This window comes from Chrysochloris asiatica, unplaced genomic scaffold, assembly GCF_000296735.1.
Source record: "Chrysochloris asiatica unplaced genomic scaffold, ChrAsi1.0 scaffold00094, whole genome shotgun sequence".
Lineage (NCBI taxonomy): Eukaryota > Metazoa > Chordata > Mammalia > Afrosoricida > Chrysochloridae > Chrysochloris > Chrysochloris asiatica.
Genome location: NW_006408612.1, coordinates 262022 through 289432, shown reverse-complemented (window position 1 = coordinate 289432; position 27411 = coordinate 262022). Strand labels below are relative to the sequence as shown.

Here is a 27411-nt window from a genome sequence, read left to right as displayed (position 1 = left end):
GAAATGCTGAGTGTATTATTCCTCTTGGATTTTCTATCTCCATGTCTTTAAATATTTCATTATAATACTTTGTCTTCTCTAATACTGTTTTATTTTCTGTCTTATTTTAAATTAATGAGTAAAGGTTTATAGACAAGATTATCAGTTTTATATTCAACAACTAACACACTTTGTTTCATCTGAATGATTGCAATCCCCTCCATGCAACAATATTTATTCCGCTTCCTCCCTGTGGTTTCTATTTCCATTCCACCCACCTTCCCATCCCTTATCACCTTTGTCCTTAAGTTGCCCCTGTGATTTTGAATGTTCCATCATTCATAGATTCATAGTGAGCATACCTTACTTTGTAAGACCATTATGTTGTTCCCCTATATATTTATCTACTGCTTGACTGAAAGTTGGGCTATGAGGCTAAGTTCCTCACCAAACCTGAAGGCTGGTAGAGAGCCAAAGTCTCAAGTTCCTCCAGTCTCTTTCTGAACATTGTTGTTGTTGTTGTCAGGTGCCATCGAGTCTGAATCGACTCATTCCAACCCCATGTACGGCAGAACAAAACAATGTCAGATCCTGGGCCAATCTCACTTCTGCTGCTACACTTGACGCCATCAATGATGCCACCTGGCTGAGCCATCTCGTTGGGGGTCTTCCTCTTTTTCTCTGACCCTCCATCTTACCCAGCATGACATTCTTCTCCAGCGACTATTCCCTCCTGACAATATGTCCGAAGTATGAGAGACAAAGCTTAGCCATCCTGGCCTTCAAAGAGCACTGTGGCTACACTTCTTCCAAAACAGATCTATTGGTTCTTTTGGCAGTCTATGGCACTTTCAGTATTCTCCTCCAACGCCACAACTCAAAGGCATCAATTCTTCTACGGTCTTCCTTATTCATTGTACAGCTTTCGCATCCATATGAGGTTACTGAAAATACCACGGCTTGAGTCAGGCGCACCTTAGTCTTCAAGCTGACATCTCTGCTCTTCAACACTTTAAAAAGTTCCTGTGCAGCTTATTTGCCCAATGCAATATGTCGTCTGATCTCTTAACTGCTGTTTCTGCCAGCATTGATAGTTGATCCAAGAAGAATGAAGTCTTTGACAACTTCAATCCTTTCTCCATTGATAAGAATGTTGTTTATTGGTCCAGTGGTGAGGATTTTTGTTTTCTTGACATTGACATTGAGATACAATCCATACCGAAGGCTGTGCTCTTTGATCTTCATCAGTAAATGTTTCAAGTCCTCTTTACTTTCAGCAAGCAAGGTTGTATCATCAGCATATCACAGGTTGTCAATGAGTCTTCCTCCAATCCTGATGCCACGTTTTTCTTCCTAGAAGCCCGGTCTTTTTTTTTTTTTTTTTAAATTTTGTTCCACTTATTCTTCTGGTCTCTTCAGGATCCCTTTCAGAGCAGTGGGTAGTGTTAACTGGGCACCATCTAACTCTGGTCTCAAAGTCATGGAGACTGATGTTCACATGTTCTATTTGTTCATTAGGCTAATTGACTCCAAGCATCTTCAATTCTTATTACTCTTCTTATCATGGAGATATCAAGGGCTGCACCTTAGACAGCTGCTCATGAGCTTTTAATATCCCAGACACCACTCACCAAAGTAGGATATAGAACACTGTCTTTGTGGATTATGTTATGCCAATTGGCCATGGTATCACCTGAGGCTATAGTCCTGAGCCTTGAGGCTCAGCTACTCATTGCCTTAAGATGTTTGATAATGTCTAAGAAGTTTTCATCATTTTACCCACTGTTTGCTCCACCACATTTGTAGTTGTGTTTCCAGGAAAAATAAATACTCATTTACCAATATCCTCATTCAAACTCTTGCATATCTATGGCATATCTTGTATGCCTAGCTTTTCATTGATGATCTCTATAGTTCTAGGTTTTATCCTATCTTTTTAATGACATCTTTCTTTCTTCATGTATGATGTCATTGCACAACTCATCTAGTCTTTGATTATTAGTGTTTAATGCATCCAATATATTCTTGTGATGGCGTCTAAACTCAGGTGGGATATAGTGAAGATCATACTTTGGCTCCCCTGGACTTGTTTTTGTTTTCTTTGGCTTCAATGTAATGTGTCTTAATGTCTCATACTGTATCATGTAAATCAATTTCCAAAGAATTGAGGGTTCTGTTTACTTTTCAGGCACTGTGCAAGCTTATCTGAATGGCACATTAATATCTATTTTATGTCAGGTTCTCCCCTGTGCAGTTGTAGGTGAAAAAGAAAGCCAAGTATTGCTTGTGAGAAACAAGGCATGGCACCCCTATCCTAGAAACTGAGGGACAGCTCCTGGGAGAACTGAGTACCCTTAATCACTGTGAGCTACCCAGAGAGAAAAACAGAAGCCTTTTCTCACTGAATATTGAAATTAGGGTTTCAGTCTGTCTCAAGCTGTCTGTAGAGTCTTTGCTTTCCTAGGAACCAGCAATAATCTTGGTGTTCTGTCTGAAAGTGGCAGGGACCATGACCTCGCAAGTAAAACTTTCATAGCGATGAGTCTGCAAGAGCTAAAAGAAGGTGCTGCAGGCTTAAAACTGCAAATACGCTTTCCATGGCAATAGAATAGCTGCTATGTGCCTTTGAGTCTGCTCCAACTCATAGCTACCCTGTATAGGATTTCCAAGGCTATAAATCTTTATGGAAGTAGAAAGCCTCCTCGTTCTCTCAAGGAGCAGCTGATGGACTCAAACTGCCGACCCTGCGGTTAGCAGTCCAACATGTAACTAACTCACTATGCTTCAAGGGCTCTTTAATAGAGGTAGAGAGTTGTCCAATACCTTGCCTGCTTCTACTTTTGTACTTGCTAATTCTTAAACAACCATCTTGAGACAAAAATCACATAGTAAGGAGTAAGACATGAGCAGGTTCTGCAGAATTGGGAGCATTTATTCAACATTTACTCCTTAGCCCCTTAGCCATTCCATATCAATTAATAAATATTTGATTTCTTCTCTACACTAGACATTATTAGTTGCCTTCTCCATTCCCCCAAACTCCAGCTTCTCTTAGAACAACATTATGTCCAGTCCGAGCCCTGTTCCCTACTTTCTAAGTTTTCTCTGCAACTACGCATGATCATTTAAACTACTTCAAGCCAATGAGATGCATGTAAAGTGACTTCTGTTAAAATGTTCCTTTCTGATAAAAGTAGGGCAGATGTGGTTGGCTTAGCATAGTCATTCACCCTGTCCTGATCACAGATATGAGGACTACAGGGGCTGCAGATGTATTATGATCATGAGACTAGAAGCTCACTCACACATTAAGATGGTAAAAAGGACAGAAGAAGCTCAGAAGGTTTCTTGATGACACTATGGAGCTGAACTAATGTTAGAATCCATTTTCTTCTTTACTTCTTATTATATGAGTAAAAACCATAATCTTATTTGCCAGTGATTCTCAATCAGGCAATTTAACCCCAGGAGACATTTGTTAATATCTGAAGACATTTTTAATAGTCATGAGTAGGTGATTGGGACTTGGGTGTGTGCTACTGACATCTAATAGAAGAAGTCAAAGATGTTGGTAAACATTTTACTAGTCACAGGACAGCCTTTTACATCAAAGAATTATCCAGTCCAGATATCAACAGTGCCAAGGTTGAAATACCCTGGTTTAAGCCAGTAAAAAATATGTTTGTTTGTTACTCCTGTGCAAATGCATGCCTGATTGATAGATTAACTCACTCAGGAAACACTGAAGACCTGTCATGGGTCAGATACCATGTGAGGAGCTAAGAATACAAAAATGAGTATGGTCCACCTCATCCTCTACATGTTAAGATAAAGATAAAAGTATACATTCTAATATGGAAATATCAACCACCAGGTGTGGAAGCACAGAGTGCAGGGGAATCTAGGCAGATTTCATGAACGAGGTACCTAAGCTGGAGTTTGAAAGCTGTAAGAAGACTTTCAGGCTGAGAAGGCTTTCCACCAGTGAGAAGACCAAGCACAAAGGGCCTGTCATTACGAAAGATCTGACAGGAGTCTAGGACACATGAAAGACAATGGTAGAGGGAAAGAATGAGAATAGTAGGTCAAGACCAATTATAAAAAGCTTGCCTATTGAACTAAAATGTTACCCTATAGGCAATGAGGAGCAGGCAAAGATTTTTATTTATGGAATATCTTTAGTTTATTCATGATCATCTTTATTTTTTAGAAGCATAACTCTGTTGACAGTTGAAAGTATCACCCGAAGTAGGCAAATGCTAGAGTCAGGAAGATGCATTAGTTGAGAGACTGAGATTAGTACTCTGAAAATCATGGCAGGGAGTAGTTAAAAGGAATAGAAAGAAAGAAAAGAATAAATGCTTGGAGTGTTCTGTGTTAGATATTACTTTGTAATCCTTTCCATATGTGCTTTCTGTGATGCTAAAGACAATAATGTTCCTTTTCTAACTTTGTGCTCTCAACACCTCACATAGAACTTGCCACATGAGTTGGTACTCACTACACATTTTCTATTGATTACAGTGAGAATATGTTGATGGTCATGGAAGAACTGATGCATTTGAGTTATAGTGCTAGAGGAGAATATTAAAAGTGCCATGGACTGCCAGAAGAACAAAAAGGTCTGTGCTGGAAGAAATGCTTCCAGAATGCTTCTTAGAAGCCACAATGGTGATACTTTATTTTTCATACTTTGGACATGTTATCAGGAGGGACCAGCTCCAGCGGAAGAAGGACATCATGCTTGGTAAAGTGGAAGGTCATTGAAAAAGAGGAAGACCCAACAAGATGGACCGTCACAGTGGCAGCCACAATGGGATCAAGCTTAACAACGATTTTGAGGATGGCACAGGGCCAGGCAGTGTTTCATTCTGTTGCTATGAGTCAAAACCAACTCGATGGCACCTAATGACAACTCAGTGAGGAGTTTGTGGGTCTCTTTAGAGTATATAAAAGTAAAAGCAAGGAAAATAAAGCATCTTGAGGGAAAAAGGTAGAATAACTCATTTTACATTTTTATTTATTTATTTATTTATTTTTGAGTACTTAGTATGAGCCAGGCATGGTTCTGGGGCTAAAAGCACACATGAAAAAACACCCACACAGATAAAACGCAACAGTGATAAACACAAGAAAAATGCACACCAGGACAACTGCTAACCCTAACCTTATCGCTAGCTCTAACCATAACTCTAATTGTATATGGGTTTATTCATGTGTGCTTTTTTCTGGTTTCTGTCAAGCATTCTACTAGGGATGCAGGCACATACATGAAGGCAGAGATATGTAACTGGCATCCTAGAAGACATTTCTCATGAGAGCAATTTGGTTCCTCATAAATGTTAAGTAACCATCACTGTGTCCACAGTCCTTGGCGTTCACAAGCTTTCTCTGCTGCTGCTAAAGATCTTGCTTGAACTTAAAAAAAAAAAAAAAAATCACAGCAGGATTAATATGTCCTGAATAACTGTGGTCCCTTTGCAAATGTTATTTCCCTCCCTAGCATCTTGTGCACTTATATGTCTAAGAATGCTCTGATTGCCTCAAATAAATTGGGGACTGAAGGCCTTTGCGCCTGATCAACAGAATGGCATTGCAACTACCCCAATTGACACTGAATGGGATCCAGCTTGGCTTGAGCTTCCAAACCCCAGGAAGCTTAGGTCTTTGTTACACCTGGAGACCATCCCACCCCATCCCCACGCCCTCTCTCCCACCCCGGGAAATTCTAGGTTTCAGGAAAATCTCCATACCCTTGCCCAAATCTCCATACCCCTCCCCTGCCATTCTAAACTCGCCAGAACTATACCCAGACCACACGGACTATAAATACCCCAGTCTGTATTGGAACAGCCGGGCTCTTGGTCTCCTTTGGTGACATTAAGAGTACCCCCTCCCAGGTTTATTCTCAGTAAACCTGCCTGCTGTTGAAGCCAAGACACTCTCCTTTCTTTCTCTTCCTTACAGGGACTTATCTTAAAAATCAATATCTGAGCTTATATTTTAAAACTATCCTCAAAGGTAGTCAGTTTTTGTCTTTGTGTGTGCATGCATATTTGTTGATTTAGAAATAGTCAAAGTTACATCAGAACCAAGTCTAATGGATTAGGTGCTCAAACTGGTTGTTCCTATAAATCAAAACATATCTAAAAGAAACAGTTGTTGTTATTGTTAAGTGCCATTGAGTCATTTCTGACTCATAGCAATCCTGTGTTGGGTTTCCAAGGAGCAGCTGGTGGGTTTGAACTTGCAAATTTTCAGTTAGCAGTCCAGTGCTTATTCTACAGCGCCACACCAGGACTTCAAAATAAATAATTGTTGTTGTTGTTGTTAAGTGCTGTCGAGTCAGTTCTGACCCATAGCGACACTTATAGGGTTTCCAAGGAGCAGCTGGTGAGCTTGAAAATAAATAGTAGTGTACTTAAATCTGAAGGCGCTCCAAATGAAGAAAAAAAAAAAAAAAATCAATAATGGTGGGATTGTTGGAACAAACATATAGTTTTGGAAGCTTCTGAGAGGATCACTCCCACCCTCAATGAATATGAAAAGCTAGTGCCCAATTCCTTAAGTTTAGACATTTAGATTCCAGTTCTTTTAGGCAACTGTAGGCTGTCTGCCATTGTCAGGGCATTCTACAAGATTACAATCCCTCCATAACTTCATTTTAATAACAAAGGAAAGACAGAAGTAAAGAACAATCACAAATGTTAAACCTTTCAAAGGGAAGATCTAAAAAGGAGACATTTAAAGTATTAATCACATTAGGCAGATCTCACTAGGCCCAGGATTACAGTATACAAAGTCCCACAAGAAAGCAAGTGGCCTTTCCTAGAAGGAAATTCCAGACATTGTAGTATGCAAAACTGTCATATCCTCCATCAGAAGAGGAAATATAAATCCTAATAGAAAACTGCATACAATTTGCAAGAAAGTTGGTATACATTGAAAAACTTATCTTTCTTTTTTACTTATTTTTAAATTTTATCCATTCACATTTTAAATAGGTAATACACTCAATCATTCCAGGGCATCAAGCCACTGTTTTTTCTGTCACTTTTTCCTCTTTTAATTTCTTATTAGCCAGGCAGGCCCTCCTCACATGTTGGCACTGGAGGTATTCACTCATCTATGCCAAGAAATTTGCAAGACTGCTACCTAGACAATCAATTGGAAGTCGTCCATATTTGTAGCCATTTCAAAAAAAGGTGATTCAACAGAATGTAGAAACTACCTAGCAATATCATTACTATCTGGAGCACAATGGTTTCGGATGATAAGCACCGGCCTTAGAACCACAAAGTCCACAGTGGTCCACCATTTGAGCCTGCCAGTCTATCAGCAGAAGAAAGATGAGACTTTCTGCTCCTGTGAAGATTTAAAGCCTCTGAAACCCTATCCAGGGTCGCTATGAATCAGAACCGACTTAAAAGTAGTGCACTGACAAGGGATTGCTAGAAATCCAAGCTGGAGTCAGAAGAGGTTATAGAAACAGGGCTATCGTTGTTGATGTCAGATGGACCATGGTTAAAAGCAGAGAGTACCAGGAAGATATTTACCTGTGTTTCATTGACTATGAAAAGGCATTTAATTTTGTGGACCATAACAAATATAAATAACATTGCAAAGAATAGTAAATCCAGGTGCAAAAATATGAAGCACCAACAATTCCTTCCATAGTCCTCGCTACTCTTCAGTTGAGTTCAATAATCCTTTGCAAAGGCCACACAGAACTCAGAAACCATACTCACAGTTATGAGATTTATTAGGGAAGTTCACAGGTTACAATGCAAGGTCAGAAATACTGAGGACACAATTGTTCTAGTCAGCTGCTGATAAAAACCCATAGGACACCTAACCCAACCACAATCCTCAGCCTGAAGGCACTCGGCTCTAGCTTTGTGGGTCAGCAAACATTGCTCCCCCACTTAAGTCTCTGGAGGCACCCCACACTACAAGCAAACTTTCTGTCCAAAGTCACACAGCTGTACTTCTCCATGGGCTGCGAAGCCCCCTGCTCTGTCTCATGCTCTGATTCTTGGTTCTGCTGCTTCTCTGATGTCACAGATTTCTGTTCCTGGCTCAAGGAGTTTCAATATGCAGTGATCTTTGGGTCAACGGACATGCTCCATGCCTGGCTCTTCTTTGATGCTGATGAGATCCCCTATCCTGCTTTTGATATGGTTCATTTGATACCCATGCTAGGGTGTCAGGTTTTTACAATTAGAATGAACTCTCCTGATATGCACAGCTGAATCATGTCATCCTATCAGTATCTTCTCTAACCTTCTCTTACCCAGACCCAGCAGGGAAGAAATGTTATTTGGTGGAAGTTACAGACTATAGCTAAAAGAGACATTAGGTAATTCACCACACCACAGCACACCAGGACAAGGAGCCTGGTAGCCCGAGGTTGGCAGTTCAAACTCACCAGCCAATCCTTGGAAACAGGGTCGCTATAGGTCAGAATCGACTTGAGGACACTTAACAACAACAACAACCCAAGCCATGGTATTTTTGATCACTTTCATATGTATATGAAAGTTGAATAATGAATCAGGAAGACCAAAGAAGAATTGATGCATTTGAATTATGGTGTCATGAAGAATAATGAATACACCTTGGACTGCCAGAAGAATGAAAAAAAAAAAAAAAATCTGTCTTGGAAGAAATACAAGTGGAATGCTCCTTAGAAGAGAAGAATGTGTTATTAAGAGGAACCAGTCACTCAAGAAAAATATCATGCTTGGTAAAGTAGAGGGGCAACAAAACACAGAAGGTTCCCAATGAGATGGCTGCAACATTGGGCTCCAACATAACAATAATTGAAAGGATGGTGCAGGACCAGGCAGAGTTTTGTTCTGTCTTATACTCTGTTGTTTTTGTTGTTGTTAAGTGTCATTGAGTGGGTACTGACTCATAGTGACTACCTTTCAGTAATAAATAACTACTTATGAAGTATGTGAAAGCTTATGATCCAACAATCTAGAGTTTACTTTGTAATTCAAGTGAAACAATCTTAACAAAACCATTTTTGTGTGTCTGTCATGAGTTTCAAAAGAGTAAACATAAAAGAATAGTCAGGAGGTGACAAAAGAATTACTGATGAAAGAGAAGGGGTAAGAATTTGATCCCATTCAAAAAATATTGATTAAACTCTTAATTTGTGCCAGACACTGTACTGGACAGTACACATATAAAGTTGGCTGAAAAATATGCCTACCTTCCTGGTTAAGGTGAGGGACAAGCAGATGATTCCTCTGAGATGTAGTAAGTACTATGAATGAAATTAATCAGAAGGCCTCCTAACCCAGCCTGGGGACACCAAGGATGTAATCACAAACAAGATAATACCTGGATGAAGTTCCAAGAAATAAGCTGAGTTTAGCCTGACTAATTCAGCAGACAGAGAGGTTGGAGAAAGGGATTCAGGCACAATAGCATGAGCAAAATCAAAGAAGTATGGTACAACATGGAAGTGTAGGAGATTCTGAGTAATTTGTTTTTTGTGGAAGTGTAAGCTGAGGTGGGAAGATGAGAGAGAAAAGATTGAAAACTGGACAGGGGCTAGATTCCCCTACACCAGGTGGAGGGACTGAAACACGTCCATTGGGGATTTGGATGTCAATTTCCATCAAGAACTAAACATACTGAGATAGATATATCCTTCTCTGTTGCTCTTTGGAGAGTCCATTTAGTAAGCTATGGCAAAATGGTGGACCAAAGAGCTTCAAAAATTCTGAACTAGACATATATAGAGTAATGACATAGAATTGAGACTCCAGAAACAAACTTAACATCTATATAGTCCTGATAGAATAAGCCCTGGACTTCAAGGTCGGTTTGAATTGGAAGGTCAGCGGTTCAAACACACCAGCCATTCTTCGGAAAACCTATACAGGGTCACTATGAGTCGGGGACCGACTCAATGACACTTAACAAAAACAACAATGGTCAATTTGGACAATGAATAAGGAAGGCCGTAGAAGAGTTGATGCATTTGAGCTATGGTGTTGGAGGAGAATATTAAAAGTACCATGGGCTGCCAGAAGAACAAACAAATCTGTGTTGGAAGAAGTGCAGCCAGAATGCTCCTTGGAAGCCAGGATGCCAGACTTGTTTTCTCATACTCAGACGTACTGTCAGGAGGGACCAGTCACTGGAGAAGGAAAGATCATGTTTGGTAAAATGGAGAGTCTGAAAAAAAGAAGAAGACCCCCACTAATATGGATTGTCACAGTGGCAGCCGCTATAAGGGGCTCAAACACAGCAATGATTGCAAGATTGGCACATGATCGGGCAGTGTTTTGTTCTGTTGTGCTAGAGTTGCTGTGAGTTGGTACCGATTCGATGGCACCTAACAACAACAACATGTTCTATTGGTTTTCAACAAGGATTCCAAGACAATCCATTGGGTGGAAAAAGTAGTTTTTTTTTCAATAAGTGATGCTGAAGCAACTGGTATCTAAATGTAAAAGTATGAAGTTGGACCCCTACCTCACATCATACATAAAATGAGCTCTAAATGGATCATAAACATAAATAAAAGAGTTAAAACTATAAAACTGCTAGAAGAAAACATAAGAATATATTTTAGAAGCTTGAATCAGTCGATGGTTTTTCAGATATGACACCAAAAGAATAAGCAAGAAAAGAAAATGGGTAAACTGGACATCATCAAAATTTAAAACTTTTGTGCTTCAAAGAACACAATCAAGAAATGTATTCTTGATTGGGAGTACATATTTACAAATCAAATCATATATCCCATAAGAGTCTAGTATCCAAAATGAAGAACACTTAAACTCAAACAATAAAAAGATCACTTACCCAATTAGAAATTGAGAAAGAATTTGAATAAACAATTCTCCAAAGAAGAAACACATGAAAAGATATTCAACAAAATCAATGGTTGTAGTTGTTAGGTGCTATTAAGTTGGTTTCAACTCATAATGACCTTATATACAACCGAGTGAAACACTGCCTGATCCTGAGCCAGCCTCACCATCACTGCTGTGTTAGAACCCAGTGTTGCAACCACAGTGTCAAGCAATCCATCTTGTTGAGGGTTTTCCTCTTTTTCATTGACCTTCTACTTTACCAAACATGCTGCCTTCTCCAGGAACAGGTCCATCCTGATAATATGTCCAAAGTATGGGAGACAAGTCTCGCCATGCTCAATTCTAAGGAACATTCCATCTGTACTTTTTGTTTGTTCTTCTGGCAGTACATTCAATATTTGTCACAACCACCATAATTCAAATGCATCTGTTTTCTTTGATCTTTCCTATTCACGGTCCGGTTTTTACAAGCATATGAGGTGACTGATAATATTTTGGCTTGGGTTATTATTGTTGTAGTTAAGAGCTGTCGAATCAGTTCCAAACCCTTTATAGGGTTTCTGAAGAGTGGCTGGTGAACTTGAACTTGTGGTTCAAACTTGAACTTGATATTGTGGTTCAAACCAAACTTGCAGTCTAGCACATTAACCCTCTGCACCACACCAGGACTCTATAGCTTGGGTTAGGTACACCTTAGTCCTCAAAGTGACATCCTTGCTTTTAAACACTTTAAAAGGTGTTTTGCAACAGAGTTGTTCAATGCAATATGTCGTTTGACTTCTTGACTGCTGCTTCCATGAGAATGAGTTTTGATTATGGATTCAAGTAAAATGAATAGAGAAGTACAAACCCAAATCACAGTCAGATACCACTTCACACCTAATAGAACGGTGAGAATGTGAAAAGTGGAACACTCACAACTGGTGGGAATATAAATCGGTACAGCCACTTTGAAAGTAAGAGTTATCGTACAACCCAGCCAATTCCATATCCTAAAGAATTTTTTGTCCCCCCAAAAATGTGTGTGTGTGTGTGAGACGTCGCAGTATTATTCATAATAGCTGAGCAGTGGAAATAACTGAATGTCTATCAACTGATGAATAAGTAAGCAAAATGTAGTTTATATACATAGGTAAAAATGGTGGGGGGTAACATCTGACCTCTTGTATGTTTACAAGAGGGGAGGAATATGAAAATCAGAGTCCAAAGCTGAATCCTTTCTACCTAGCAACCCTTTTCCCAATTCTGGCACCAGCTGTCCTTCACATGGCATTCTTTACATCTCTGCTGGGTTTGATAATTCATTGCAGTGGCCACACAGAATTCATGGACAATACTCAGGATTATGGGGTTTATTAGGGAAGTAACAGGTTACAATTCAGGTTCAGGAATGATTCCGAATGCAGTTCTTTGATCAGGATAATCTCCTCTCAGCCCTTCTGCAGGTATGCCTCTCTCTGGCCTCAGCCTCTTGGCCCCACAGCTACTTACCCTTTGCACTGCTTGGGCAAGTGTCACAAAGTTCTTTTAACTCTGCTGATAAATGTCCAAAAGCACTCCACTCTGCTAATAAACCTTGGCTCAAAGCTATTTAGCATTAGCTCCCTCATTCAAGTGCCTGGGAAGCACCCCATTCCACCAGTAAGCTTAAAGGCACTCAGCTTTCTTGCTCTAAGGGGTGGGGAGTCCACTGCCTGTCTTATGCCCATTCTGCTGCCTCTACTGCTGAAGGTTTTCTGCCATTGCTGCTCGCTATCTCTCGCCATCTCTGTTGTCATACTTTGCTGTGGGTTAATGCAATGGGCTGCAAAGTCTATTGGAAGCTCACCAGCTGCTGCTTCTCGGAAACCTTATGCAGGGTGGCTATATATGGGTTGGAACCGACTTGACAGCACCTCACAACAACAACAGATCCCTTAAGGAGGTTCAGTACACGGATCCTGGATCCAAAGGATGTTTTCCACTCCTGGCTTGTCTTTCCTGATGGTAGTGGAATCCTGCTTTTCACCTCGAGGGTGGCTCATTTTAACTGTAGCAGGATGGCAAAACTAACCAATCCCCGGGTTAGGGTTCCATACACATTATTTACATGGCCCTACTCCATAAGGGATGCAGTCCTGGTGTGGCGCTGTAGGTTAATGGACCAGACTGCAACGCCATTTGAACTGCAAGGTTGGCGGTTCAAGCTTACCAGCTGCTCCTCAGAAACCCTATATAGGGTCACTATGGGTCAGAATCGACTCAACAGCACTTAACAACAACAATTCTATAAAGGGTGTCCTGGTGTGGTGGTGTTGATTAACGCACTGGACTGCAAAGTTGGCTTGAACCACAAGGCTGGTGGTTCAAGCTCACCAGCTGCTCCTTGGAAACCCTGTACAGGGTCACTATGGGTCAGAACCGACTCAACGGCACTTAACAGCAACAACACTCTACAAGGTACTTAACAACAACAACTCTAAAAGGGTAACATGTACCTTACTTACATTATTGGCAAACTAGCCAATCCCCTTTGTGGACCACAACCATCTCATATTTCTATATTCCTACTTGGTATGGCACTGTAGGATAAGCACTGGGCCACCATGTTGGTTTGAAGCACAAGGTTGGCAGTTGAAATCCACCAGCTAGATCCTTGGAAACATACAGGGTCCCTATGAGGCAGAATAAACTCTATGGCATTTAACATCAAAAACACCTAGTCATAGTATAGTGCTATAGGATAAGTACTGAACTGCTAACCACAAGGTCTGTAGTTCAAACCCATCAGCGGATCCTCAGAAACCCTATACAACGTCACTATGAGTTGGAACTGGTTTGACAGTGCATCAGCACAACAAGCCAGTCATTTGGGTGGAGTTACAGAGAAGGGTCATATCAAGTAATTCACTGCAGTGTAACATACAACAAAATATTGTTAGGTCATAAGAAGGAAACACATAGATGACTGTATAAACTTTGAAAACATTATGCCAAGTGAATTAAGCTAAACACAAATGGCCAAATTATTCCACTTACAAAAAATATTCCGAAGAGGTAAGTCCATAGAGACAGAAAGTAAATTAGTGGTTCCCTGGAGCTGATAGGGCTGGAGGGGAAATGGGTTGGGATGTAATTTGAAGGTGTTGAAAATGTCCTAAACTTAAATGGTAAGAATTGTTTCAGTTAAATGCCATCAAGTTGGTTCTGACTCATAGTAATCCTGTATAGGCTTTCTGAGGAGAAGTTGGTGGATTTCAACTGCCGACCTTGCAGTTTGCAGTCCAGTGCTGATCTTACAGAACAATACCAGGAGATCAATGGCTGCATAACTCTGTGTATGTAAAAAGGAAACAGCAAACTGTATACCTCATACATGACATATATCTCAATAAAGCTGTTAGTAAACAAAGAAAAGACCTGGGCTAAAGACTTGGGAGAAGGCATGGAAGACTTCCAAAGGAACCTTGTCTAGAACCTTGAGCAGGTAAAGTTAGCAGAACTTGGTGTTGGATTGCTTGAAGACAGTGAGGGAGACAGAAGTTAAAGGTGGTACCTAGGATTCTGGAGGAGAGAAAGTAAGATAGATAAGAATGAATAGAATGGAGAAGCTGTGAAAGAGATACCAGAACACCATAGCTATCCACGACATCATGAAAAGAAATGAAAGATTCTGATGCAAGAAAATAGGAAATTGTTTCATTCTGTCTGACATTTCTTTAATAGCTACTCTGAGTCAGATCTGGTAGATGCAGGTCACCCATCCTGTGAATTCAATTGGAAGCATGTCCGTCTTTCTAGAACACTTAGAGAATGAGTAAAGCCGAGGGATCTACATGCCATGCCTGAAAATCTTTCGGAAGTGAGTTCTTTGCATCCTGCTTGCTTGTCTTGCAGATGAGGAAATATCTTTAGCAGAAATGTTAGTTTACATGCCAATATTAAATAGGAGTCTAAAATTTAGACTTCTTTATTAAATTATACAATTTAATACATTCGTTTAATAAATTAAAAATTAAGCCTTGAACTTAATATATTGTCCTGTCCTTTGGACATTTTTCAGAACACATTTCTACACATGTATTCGTAAGTGTTTACTCCAGTGTGGACCTTATGCTCAACCATGTTTCAGTGTGTTGACCATGAAGACAACAAAGATCCACAGTTAATTTCTGTGATGGCCCCCAACAGTGCACCTTCTAAGAGGTTTCAGCTGTTTATCCAGCACTGTAAAATGGTCTCTTTCCTATCTGAAGACAGATAAATTTCCAATCCACCTGGGTCCATTGATGAGATAGTATTGGCAATAGTCCCTTTCTCAAAGCCTTCAAGAATGGAGGTTTATTTACAAGCATATACATAAAACCAACAGCTAACATCATCTTAATGGAAAGAAACTGAAAGCTTTCCTCTTGCGAACAGGTACCAGACAAGGATGCCCTTTATCACCATTCCTATTCAATATTGTTTTGGAAGTCTTAGCCAGAGCTATAAGGCAAGATAGAGAAATTAAAGGCATCCAAGTTGGCAAAGAGGAAATAAAAGTCTCTCTATTTGCAGATGATATGATACTATATGTAGAAAACCCCGAAGACTCAGCCAAAAAAAACTACTGGAACTCATTGGAAGATTCAGCAAAGTGGCAGGGTGCAAGATCAACATACAAAAATCAGTTGGATTCCTCTATACTAATGACAACACTGAAAAGGAAATTAGGAAAGCAATGCCATTTACAATAGCCACCCAAAGGATGAAATATTTAGGAATAAATGTAACCAGAGAAACAAAGGACCTATACAAAGAAAACTACAAAACACTACTATAAGAAACCAAAAGAAACTTACAAAAATGGAAGGATATACCATGCACCTAGATAAGAAGACTTATTAACATTGTAAAAATGTCAATACTACCCAAAGCAATCTACACATATAACGCAATCCCAATCCAGATTCCAATGACGTTCTTTAGAGAGATGGAAAAAACAATTACAAACTTTATATGGAAAGGAAAGAGACCCAGGATAAGCAAAGCACTGCTTAATAAAAACAAAGTAGGAGGCCTCTCACTCCCTGATTTCAAAATTTACTACATGGCTACAGTGGTCAAAACAGCCTGGTATTGGTACGATGAAAGATACATAGGTCAATGGAACAGAATTGAGAATCCAGAAATTAACCAATCCACATACAGCCAACTGATCTTTGACAAAGGGCCTAAATACATCGAGTGGGAAGACATAAGTCTCTTCAACAGATGGTGCTGGCAGACCTGGAAATCAATATGCAAAAGATTGAAACAAGACCTTTACCTCACACCATATACAAAGACCAACTCAGCATGGATTAAAGACCTAAATGAGAAACCCAGAATTATAAAGGTTATCAATGAAAAAATAGGGACAAATTTAAGGAAGTCATTTGAACTGCAACGTCGGTGGTTCAAGCACACCAGCTGCTTCTTGGAAACTCTATACAGGGTCGCTATGGGTCGGAACCAACTTGATGGCACTTCACAACAACAACAACAATCCTGGGAACACACAGACTACAAAACATTGTGAAAATTACACAAACAAAAGAAGACAAAATAGATGACTGGGACATTCCAAAAATTAGAAACTTATGTGCATCAAAAGATTTCATCAAAAGAGTAAAAAGGGAGCCCACAGAATGGGAAAAACTCTTTTGCAATGACGTGTAAGACAAGGGACGAATTTCTAAAATCCATAGGAAACTACAACACTGCTACAAGAAAAAGACAAGTAACCCAGTTAAAAAATGGGCACAGGACATGAACAGATACTCACATAGAAGACATCTGGGCAGCCAACAAACATATCAAGAAATGTTCACTATCATTAGCCATTGTTGTTGTTGTTGTTGTTGTTGTTAGGTGCCATCAAGTAGTAGTGACTCATAGCGACTGTGTGCACAGCAGAATAAAACACTGCCCGATCCTGGGCCAACCTCACTATTGTGTCCATCGATGCTGCCACTTGGCCAATCCATCTCATTGGGGGCCTTCCTCTTTTTCTCTGACCTTCCACCTTACCAAACACGATAACCTTCTCCAGCGATTGGTTCCTCCTGACAATATGTCTCAAATATGAGAGACGAAATTTGGCCATCTTGGCTTCCAAGGAGCACTCTGCTGCACTTCTTCCAAAACGGATCATTGGTTCTTTTGGCAGCCCATGGCACTTTCAATATTCTCCAACACCATAACTCATATGCATCAATTATTCTATGGCATTCCTTATTTACTGTCCAGCTTTCGCATGCATATGAGGTTATTGAAAATACCATGGCTTGGGTCAGGCACACTTTAGTCTTCAAGCTGACATCTTTGCTCTTCAACACTTTTAAAAGATCTTGTGCAGCAAATTTGCCTAATGTAATACGTCGTTTGATTTCTTGACTGCTGCTTCTGTGCATGTTGATAGTTGATCCACAAAGAACAAAGTCCTTGGACTTCATCAGCCATTGGTGGTGGTAGTGTGATGTGCTGTGGAGTTGGTTCTGATTCATAATGACCCTGTACAGGGTTTCTGAGGCTGTAAATCTTTATGGGAGCAGAAAGCCTCCCATGGAACAGCTGGTAGTTTTGAACTGCTAACCTTGAGGTTTGCAGCCCGATTCGTTAACCACTACGCTACCAGAGCTCCTTTCATCAGCTATTAGAGAGATGCAAATCAAAACAACAATAAGATATCATCTCACACCAGCAATAACAACGAAGTTCAAATATGCAGAGGATAATAAATGTTGGCGAGGATGGGGAGAGACTGAGACCCTCCTACATTGCTGGTGGGAATGCAAAATAGTCCAACCACTCTAGAAAACAGTATGGTGCTTCCTCAGAAAGCTGGAAATAGAAATACCATATGATCCAGCAATTCCTCTACTTGGTACGAGCCAGAACATGAGTAGATATATGCACACCAATATTCATAGCAGCACTATTCACAATAGCAAAAAGATAGACACAGCCTAAGTGCCCATCAATGGAAGAATGGATAAACAAACTTTGGTACATATGCACAATGTAATATTATGCTACCTTGAAAAATAACAAGAAAGCTGCAAGCCACCGCATAACATGGATGAACCTTGAGGACATTATGCTGAGTGATATCAGTCAGTGGCAAAAGGACAAATATTGCATAAGACCATTATTGTAAAAGCTTAAGAAAAGATACCTAATCTAAAATGAAAACAAACAAAAAAAAGAATGGAGGATTATGAAGAACATTTCCAAGGCATTTTGCCAGCATATTTAAAGAGATACAAAAAGCATTTTAGGTTTGGTCAAGTTTGCAGACTTAGGGTGACAAAAGGATTTGGGAAGCTCTTCCCCATCCTGGAACCCAACTACATAAACCTAAGAACACTACCTTCTGGGGATGCAAGTCAGAGTTTTAATCCTAAATATCAGAAAATGCAAAATGTTTAAAGAGTAACATTACATAAGACTCTGTCTTTTATTTACCTTTGCTTGCTAAACTTTGAATGGCTCTATTCCCTGCCTCTGATTGTTTCCTATATATTTCCTGCTAAGAGTTTACAAAACAGCACCCTTGAACAGTAAGGTGAGAAACAAAAGAAGCACACCTATTTGTCTAATAACATCAAGGGGGAAAACTGCTAGCTCATCCATTTTCTTGTTAAGTTGCTCAAAAGGATTAAAATACCAATTAACATTCTGGCTCAAACTCTTCAATACTCTCAGATTCACTGACAGTTTGAAGCTACTGTTCATACTTGCCTAAGTGGTTTTCTGATTATGAACAAAGACATGCCAATCTGTTTAGCATTTGACTTGTTTTCTTAAATATTTTGATGTATTCAACACATACTTGCTAAAAATACTTGACTAGTCACATTCATGAACTAAAATTATCTTTTGTTGCTGTTGTTCCACCTCCAAATTTAAGAGGGAAAAGGGAGTTCAAAAATACAGCTTTTTAAAAAGACATTTCTCTCTTACTTTTAATTTAAAAGCTCTCTTTACAAGATTTTTTTTCTTTCTTGTCTTTCCCATGGAATTTATTGATGTTTGAAAGATGTGATGAAGCAAGTGACCAGATCTAGGATCCATTCTTTATCAAAAAAATTTTGGAAAAATGACCTTTGGCAAAAGTTAGAGAATGGAGGTTAAAAAGAAATTAAAGCTATCTTGTTGATGAGGTAGATTTTAATAATGGATTTCAATTTTCTATTCAAGTCATTCTCAGACTACAGTGCTACTCAGAGTGTGTTTTGGTTTTGGTCATTGTTCTTCTTTTCTTTGCTGAAGGTTCTCTGAAAATTCATATTGTTTTGGTTGTTAAGTATATTCAAGTCAGTTTCAACTCATAGTGACTCTGTATAGGGTTTCTGAGAAGGATCTGGTGAGTTTGAACTGCCAACCATGTGGTTTAAACTGACCTTGCAGTCCAGTGCATCATCCTACAGCACCACACCTATAATCAAACACACAGACTCCTGGAGGGGTGCTGTAGGGTAAGCTCTGGACTGTCAACCACAAGGTCAGCAGTGCAAACCCTCCAGGCACTTCCCAGAAACTCTATACAGGGTCATTATGAGTCGGAACTGACTTGATGGCACATAACAATAACAATCATATACACACACAAGACATCCCTAGGCAGCTGTGCAGGAAAGATCAGCATTTCATTCATATGTAAAAGCAATGTCTGGATTTAGAAGGCTCTAACCAATTTACTTAAATAAAGATCGATTAAATGCCTATTACAAGGCAGTGAGCTCAGAAGACTAAAATATAGACAATGGAATCAGACTGCCTGCATTTAAATATTGGCCTTACCATTTACTAGCACAGGCCTTAGGAAAGTCACTTCATTTCTGTGCCTTAGTTTCCTCATCTGTAAAGTGGGGTGATAATAGATCCTACCTGATGGTAGTGTTCTAGATTAAATAAGATGATATGTTTTAGGACAGTGTGATATAAGTGTGACTCAAGGCACTTAACCACCACAACAACAATCATATCATATCACATCTTACATCATATTGTTATCATGCTAGATCCTGAGAGAGAGGAGTTGGGTATTTTGATGCATTTTCATTCACCAGAATTTTGACCTATTTATGAAGGGAGACTCTCATCATACCAACTATCTGGAAAATTTGAAGCATAAAGATATAAAGTATATAAAATATTTGCTTAAGCATATAAAATAGTCGGGAGCTTACTTCCTCCAGATTTCTGCAGTTTAGTTGGTGCTGTAAAAGCATCAAAAAAAAGAGCAACATTCAAGCAAGAAACACTAGCTGATAACTAGCTAGCCAATTACATGTTTGGAAGGAAATAGCCAGGGGGAGTAAAACCCAGTGAACAGGAATGACTATGGTAGAGCTATAAAATTTAACATCATGTATTTTAAAAATGCAGCCTGACCTTTTCACAAACTCTTCAAAGAGGATGCGATGAGAATATCCTTGCTGGCGGATGCTGACTGTCTCCAGGATCCCTGTGGAGCGGAGCTGGGTTAACACTCTCTCTTGGGAGAACATCAGGGCCTCTCGATCATCATTGGGTTTAATGCAGCGCACAAAGTGAGGCTGGCCCACCACCATTTTGGAGAGCAGGTCCATCAGTGAATACTACCAAGGAGGAGGATAAAAAAAACACACGAAATGAGATAGCCACAACATAATCTACCTACCAGTGGCCACTGAGTTGACCCTGATTCATGGTCACCCCATGTGTGTTAGAGTGGAACTATGTATGCTCCTTAAAGTTTTCACTGGTGACTTTTTGGAAGTAGATTGTCAGGTCTATTGTACGAGGATCCTCTAGGTGGTCTTGATTCTCCAATGTTTAGATTGGCTTCTTAGCCTGTTTAACCATTTGCACTATCCAAAGACTCCTCTGCAACCTAATGGATATTTGTAATGCAGGCCTGCAGGGACCTCTGGAACAGTTAGAAGCTTGTGAACAACTCATGGAGCTCTTTGAGATAGTAAAGATAATCAGCAATGGGAGGTGATAATATAAATTCTGACTCAATTTCTAGTTGCCTGAGGATTCGACTGCATTCTTTGAGTAGAACAAGTCCCACTAAATATGCTTCATGGCCGAAATTTAGATGTGTAAGAACAGAAACTTAGGTACAGTGGCAGCAGCAATTGGCTCAAACATAACAATAATTGTGAGGATGGTGCAGGACCGGGCAATGTTTCATTCTGTTATGCATAGGGTCACTATGCATTGAAACCTACTTGATACACTTAATAACAAGAACATGCTCCACATTACCCCCTAGCTGTGCCACCAGAACTAGAATGTCTATGTCTGGTCTTACAAGGTGATATCTAAAAACTGTTTCTAGAATTTAGAATGTCCAGCTTTTAGAGCAGAGGTTTGTTGCCTCTTCAGTTTAAGAGCCATGAGAAAGTCTGAGCACCACCAGAAGGTCTGAGCACCACCAGAAGGTCTAAGCTAGGGATACCATTTACCACGAGTTAGTCAATAAAGGGAAAAACAGAGAAAGAGACAAGAGGAAAAAAATGATGAAGAGATCAAGCAACATATTCCAAGAGAGTGGGCTTACACCGTGGAAGATAAGAGGACGTAGAAAAACAGATGGGAAGTTGTGTAGGGGAACCTCAGTTGTTTTTCAGGGGCATCTATTTTTGAAGTTATTCTTTTGCACATGCCTTCAAGGGTAAGTTAGAAGGCCACATAGAAAATCAGTTCCATTATTTTATAAGCACACCTTTTAATGAACAAATATAATGTTCCCAGCTTATTTTTCAGATTAAGTATTTAGAGACCTACTGGTATGCTGCAAAACTTTATTTTGAGGATAAAAATTGATAGTAATGGGCATATTTCTGAAAGAAAAACAAAAACAAAAAACACATTAGGCCGAGGCTTTTTTGCTAATGTAGAGATAGATCTTAAGGATGACTTCACAGAATTAATCAAAGTCTCCAAATCTCATGAGAAAACAAAGACACCAGGTAAGAAATAAGAAGCATTTCGATAGGTCCAGACATCAGAGGATGAAGTACAGGTTGAATGCCCATCTGCCAGAGAAGCTGTAGCAGGTGTAACTGCATGGGATGGAGGGCTAGACTCAAAGGCCTCTGGGAACACTGCAGTTCACACACTGAGCCAAATCCTAGTCTGGCTTTGAAGCACAGCTGACAACGGCTCCTTGACTTTAGATCTTTCTTAAATCAGAGACTTATATCCAGATCCTGGCTTCTAGACCCTGTCCCTCAGTCTGCTTGAGTCCTCCAGCTTCCCACCTACCTGGCCTCCCATCCCAGCTAAGTCACTCCCTGTGCCAACCCCACTTTACAGCCTTATTCTGCTGCTCCCTAAAGTCAGTTCTATTTTTGGCCTAATTGTATTCACAGTGAAGTTGCTGGATCTTAGTTCCTGTGGTAGACGGTCTCTAAATGGCTTCCAATTTTAAGGCTCTGTGATTTGAAGATAAACAGATCTGTGCATTGGTATAAGTGTGCCTGGGTTCTTATCTTTCCTATAAGTATACATTTTACAGAGGTCTTCTCGAGATTGTTTTCACTCAAAGGCATTATTTTACAAGTTGAAATATCAGGAGTTGAGGCAGCAGAAATGAAAAATACTTGGGGACTCAGGGAACTATCATGCAATGGGTCAGTTCAATCCAGGAAAATAAAATTGATGCTAAGACAGATTCCCTCAGTATCTGAATTTAGAAAGCTACCTTCTGGAATTTTATAAAAAATTCAGTATGGACTCTTGTGGAAAGGCTTGGTAAGTCCTTTTTGGAAGTAAGTAGAATATAGATCAAGAAGAACCTTTACCCGGAAGTAAGAAGCCATGGTTTGCCTTTTCATGTTGGTGGTTTCTCCTGGATGCCGTATCACCTCCAGTGTATCCACCTGGAAGAAAAGGTATAGAGAAGTCAACTGAGGAGTTAAGAACTTAATCCACTTTCTGGATTTTTCACAGTCTGGACTGGCAATATTTAAGGGACCATGGAGTTTAGAACACAATAGTGTGTGCTGTGGGAAGAATTGTAAAAGACAGTAGAATAAAAGGATTTGTGCAGTTCTGCTGGTTTGGCAGTCCTGATGTGGTGCTGCGGGTTAATGTGCTGGACTGCAAAGTCAGTTTGAACCGCAAAGTTGGTGGTTCAAGCTTACCAGCTGCTCCTCGGAAACCCCATACAGGGCTGCTATGAGTCAGAACTAACTGGATAGCACTTCACAACAACAACAGGTTTGGCAAAGGAGTGCAGTGGCTCCATATGATAAGCACTGGACAGCGAACCACAAGGTTGGCGGTTTGAGTCCACCAGCCACTCCATGGGAGAAAGATAAGGCTTTCTGCTCCTGTGACGCCTCGGAAACTGTATACAGGGTCTCTATGAGTTGGAACCAACTTGACAGCACTTAACAACACCAACTGGTTTGGCAACATGATTTCACTGTATGAAGTACTACTTATATGCTCAGTAAACATATCATCATTTTATTTCCATACTTCTCTAGGGTCTAATGGGCCCCTGTTGGTTCTCCAATCATGTCGCATGAAACTAAAATGTTTCTTAAAAGAAAACCAGGCAAAGGTCCATGAGACTGAGTGATCAGAAAGACCTGGGCCCAAAGTCCAGCTTGTACATCAAAGAACTAGGCAAGTGCTAGTGTCCTTGCAAAGGGGTCACTCAGTGATGCAACAGCACACCGCCTGCCTCCCACAGTTTCCCATGAGCTCTCTGCAGATGGGGCCTATACACCTGTTCCAAATCATCCATCCCAATTACCTGGGCCTTATGAATGAAAACAATTGTGGATATCAATTGCAAAGAGCCCACATTTTGTTATTGTAGCTCAGTGACAAAAGCCCTGCTCCTGCACATATAAAATTATTTGTTTTATAAAGTGCAAGAGTGCCATTTCAACGCCATATCTACATTTCAGCCGTGGCAGCTTCCCATCTGCTCCGAACAGGTGGCAAGGGTATGAAGCAGGAACGTCTGAACTGGAAGACGCTGCTATCAGCATGTGTGTTCTGCTCGGTGGACTGCTGTCCGGGCAGCCCCCTCCCCACCCGGTGAAGATGTCTGCAGTCTTGTTCAACAAAGGTGAAAAACAGGTGCTGGAAGAGGGTGGCCTGAGGGGGGATAATGAGGTTTACCTGGAAGTGCACCCTTTTAAAGCACTGTGTCCAAATCAAGAGGAAATGCTTTAATCGGATTGGATAAAGAAAACTAGTTCATTGAAGATGGGGGAGAAACGTGGAGCTAAGGTTTCACTAGAAAAAAAAACCTAAGCAGTGACCAGGAATCTGACCTGAGTGAAGGGATACAGGGGGACAGTACAGTTTATTGTAAAGGATTGAAGTAGGGGTGCATTTCTAAAGTCATCAGCTTATCTGCTGCTCCTCAGAAACCCTATATAGGGTCACTATGGGTTGGAACCAACTCGACAACACTTAACAATAACAACAACAACAAAGCAATGATAAATAAAGGAGTCCTACTGTGGCACTGTAAGATAAGTTTTTGGACAGCAAGGTCAGCTTATACGGAAAGGTTGGCAGTTCAAACTCATCAGCCGCTCCTCAGAAACCCTACACAGGGTTGCTATGACTTAGAACCAACTCCACGACACTTAGCAACAACAAAGCAATGATACAGCAGCTTGTAGGTTTGACTTTCTATTTTATATGAGAAAGGAGGAAATGAAAGCTTGCATGTTTAGAAGGAAGGCTGTCCTAACATGGAAAAATGAAAAACAAATGCAACAAACCTAGCCCGTCTGTAGAGATGGTACTGGGGTCTCTCCACAGCCATTTGATGGATCCACACTGAAGGTCACCTTCCCCAGCGTATCCCCATTATAGACTAAATTGTGTCCACCCAAAAGATATGTTAAAAGTCCTAGCCCCTCCAACTGTGACTGTGACCTTGTTTTTAAATAGGGGTTTCTTTTGTCATATTAATGAAGTCATAAGGTAGTAAGGTGAGTCGGAACCTTAGTCACTCTGAGGAGTGACATAGGGGGACTACAGAAAGAGAGAGAAGAGACCACGTGAGGATCTGCCTACCAGTCAAGAAGGCCAAGAAACACCTGAGACTACCAACAAGGAAAGACCTGCACCTAGAACTGATGCCCTGATTCCGACGGCTAACTTCCATCACTGTGGAGTCTCTGTTACAACAGCGCTAGGAAACTCAGACACCCATTGGAGGGTGAAGCTCAGAGTTGGTGAGGTTTTAGGTCAGACTAAGCTAATCAGGACTGAGGAGAAAAAGATCTTGGCTGGGGACTGTGTAATGGATTAAATTGTGTTCTAAAATATGCTGTATATTGGTGCTGTGGGCTAATGCACTGGACTGCAAGATCTGTTTGAATCACCAGTTAGCGGTTCCAATTCACCAGCCACTCCTCAGAAACCTTCTACTGTGTGGCTATGAGTCAGAACTGACTCGACAGCACTTAACAACAACAACAATAGCACCGTAGGATAAGCACTGTACTACTAACCTCAAGGTTGGCAGTTCAAACCCACCGGCTACTCCTCAGAAACCCTATACAGAGTCAATATGAGTGGGAAGTAACTTGACAGCACTTAACAACAATATTGTGGATGTAATCCCACTTGGGAATAGGATTTAACTGTGCAAATGAGGTTTTATCAATGGAAAGTGTGTCTTAAACCAATCACTTTTGAGATATAAGGAATAGGTTAGGCACAGGAAAGCACAGCTAAGAGAAGACATATGCCACGCCACTTGAAGATCACCAAGGAGCCAAGAAACGAAGCTTAAGTGAGACAGGACCTTCCGTCAGAGTTGACAAAGAAAGCCTTCCCCTAGAGCCGACATCGTGAATTAGCCTCCAGTAGGTCAACCATTGGGCTGCTTCCTGCAAGTTTGGTGATTCGGATCCACCAGCCACTCCATACATAGAAATAGAGACTGTCTGCTTCCAAAAAATGTACAACCTCAGGAACCCTATGGAGCAGTTCTGCTCTGTCCTATATATTCCCTATGAATCAGGATCAACTCAAAGAGAGGGGTTTGGTTTGGGTTAAATTGACAGAAAGCATAGAACACCAAAACGATGTTTGCCTGTGTTTTATTGATTACGCAAAGGCACTCAACTATGTGGATCATAAAAAATTATAGATAACATTGTGAAGAATGGGAATTCCAGAACAATTCATTGTGTTCGTGAGGATGAAAACAGACCAAAGGATTACTGTGTAGTTTAAAGTCAGGAAAGGTGTGAGTCAGGGTTGTATCTTTTCAAGACACTTATTCAATCTGTGCGCTGAGCAAATAATCCAAGTAGCTATGCTATACGATGGAGGAAAACTCATTAGCAACCTGTGATATGCAGATGATACAACATTGCTTGCTGAAAAACAAAAGGACTTGAAGCACTTATACTGATGAAAATCAAAGATTACAGCCTCATTGTGGATTATACCTCAATATAAAGAAAGCAAAAGTCCTCACAACTGGACCAATAAGCAGCATCATGATAGACAGAAATGATTGAAGTTGTCAAGAATTTCATTTTACTTGAGTCCACAATCAATAAGCATGGGAAGCAGCAGTCAAGAAGTCAAAGGACACATCGCATTGGATAAATCTGCTTGAAAGTGTTAAAAAGCAAAGACGTCGCTTTGAGGACCGAGGTGTGCTTGACCCACACCATAGTATTTTCAATTATCTCATACTCATGGGGAAGTTGGACAATGAATAAGAAAGACCATAGAATAATTGATGTATTTGAATCATGGTGTTGGCAAAGTATGTTGAATATATATATCAAGGACTTCCCGAAGAATGAGCAAATCTGTTTCTGAAGAAGTACAGCCAGAGTGCTCCTTAGAAGATAGCGAGACTTCATTTCACATCCTTTGGACATTTTATCAGGAGGGACATTTTATCAGAAGGACATAATGCTTGGCAGAAGGTCAGTGAAAAAGAGGAAGCCCCTCAATGAGAAGGAGTGACAAGTGGCTGCAATATGGGCTCAAACACAGAAGCGATTATAAGGGCGTTGTTTTGTTCTGCTATATACTTAACGGTTGTTATGAGTAGGCACTGAGTCAAGGGCACTGAACAACAGAAAACTGTGAGAAAATACAATTTTGTTCATGTTGTTCATTGTGGTATTTCTTTATAGAAGCACTAAGAAACAACGTATTTTCACATACATTATAAATTCTGAGTTTTCTTCACCATTTTTCTTCCTAATTTCTTTCCTCTCACTTGATCTTTCACACATGTACACACTAAACTTTTGGAAATTCCTCTACCTCTTTCTTTTTAATTCCGAGATCCTCCCTAAAGAGTACTTCTTGCTTTGAACTGTACTTTTTTTAGTTCTTTTCTTATTTAAATTAGCTATTGAATACCGGCCCCTCAGATTCTGGCTCACAGAAAAAGGACAGCTGGAAAGCTCGTCCATGTTTCTACATTAGTAGTTGTTGATGGATTTACCTGTTACTTGCAACTTGCCCTCTGAATGCATAGCAACACTTGCATTTTAGAATTTAACAATTTACTGATCAGAAAATTCTTGATGTATATTCATTCTGCTGAGGCATAATTAAATATATATATTTATATATA

The 27411-nt window shown here is 40.2% G+C and overlaps 1 protein-coding gene across 1 annotated transcript in view; it reads right to left on the bottom strand.

Annotated features, from left to right (window-relative positions):
* Positions 1 to 27411, bottom strand: part of MYO3B (myosin IIIB) — a 481549-nt gene that overhangs the window by 256765 nt on the left and 197373 nt on the right. Inside the window, exons 18-19 of the mRNA XM_006866691.1 lie at positions 22622 to 22699; positions 20220 to 20425 (exon numbers count right to left, since the gene is read on the bottom strand). Coding sequence (XP_006866753.1) covers positions 20220 to 20425; positions 22622 to 22699 — 284 coding nt within the window. The remainder of the gene's footprint in view (positions 1 to 20219; positions 20426 to 22621; positions 22700 to 27411) is intronic.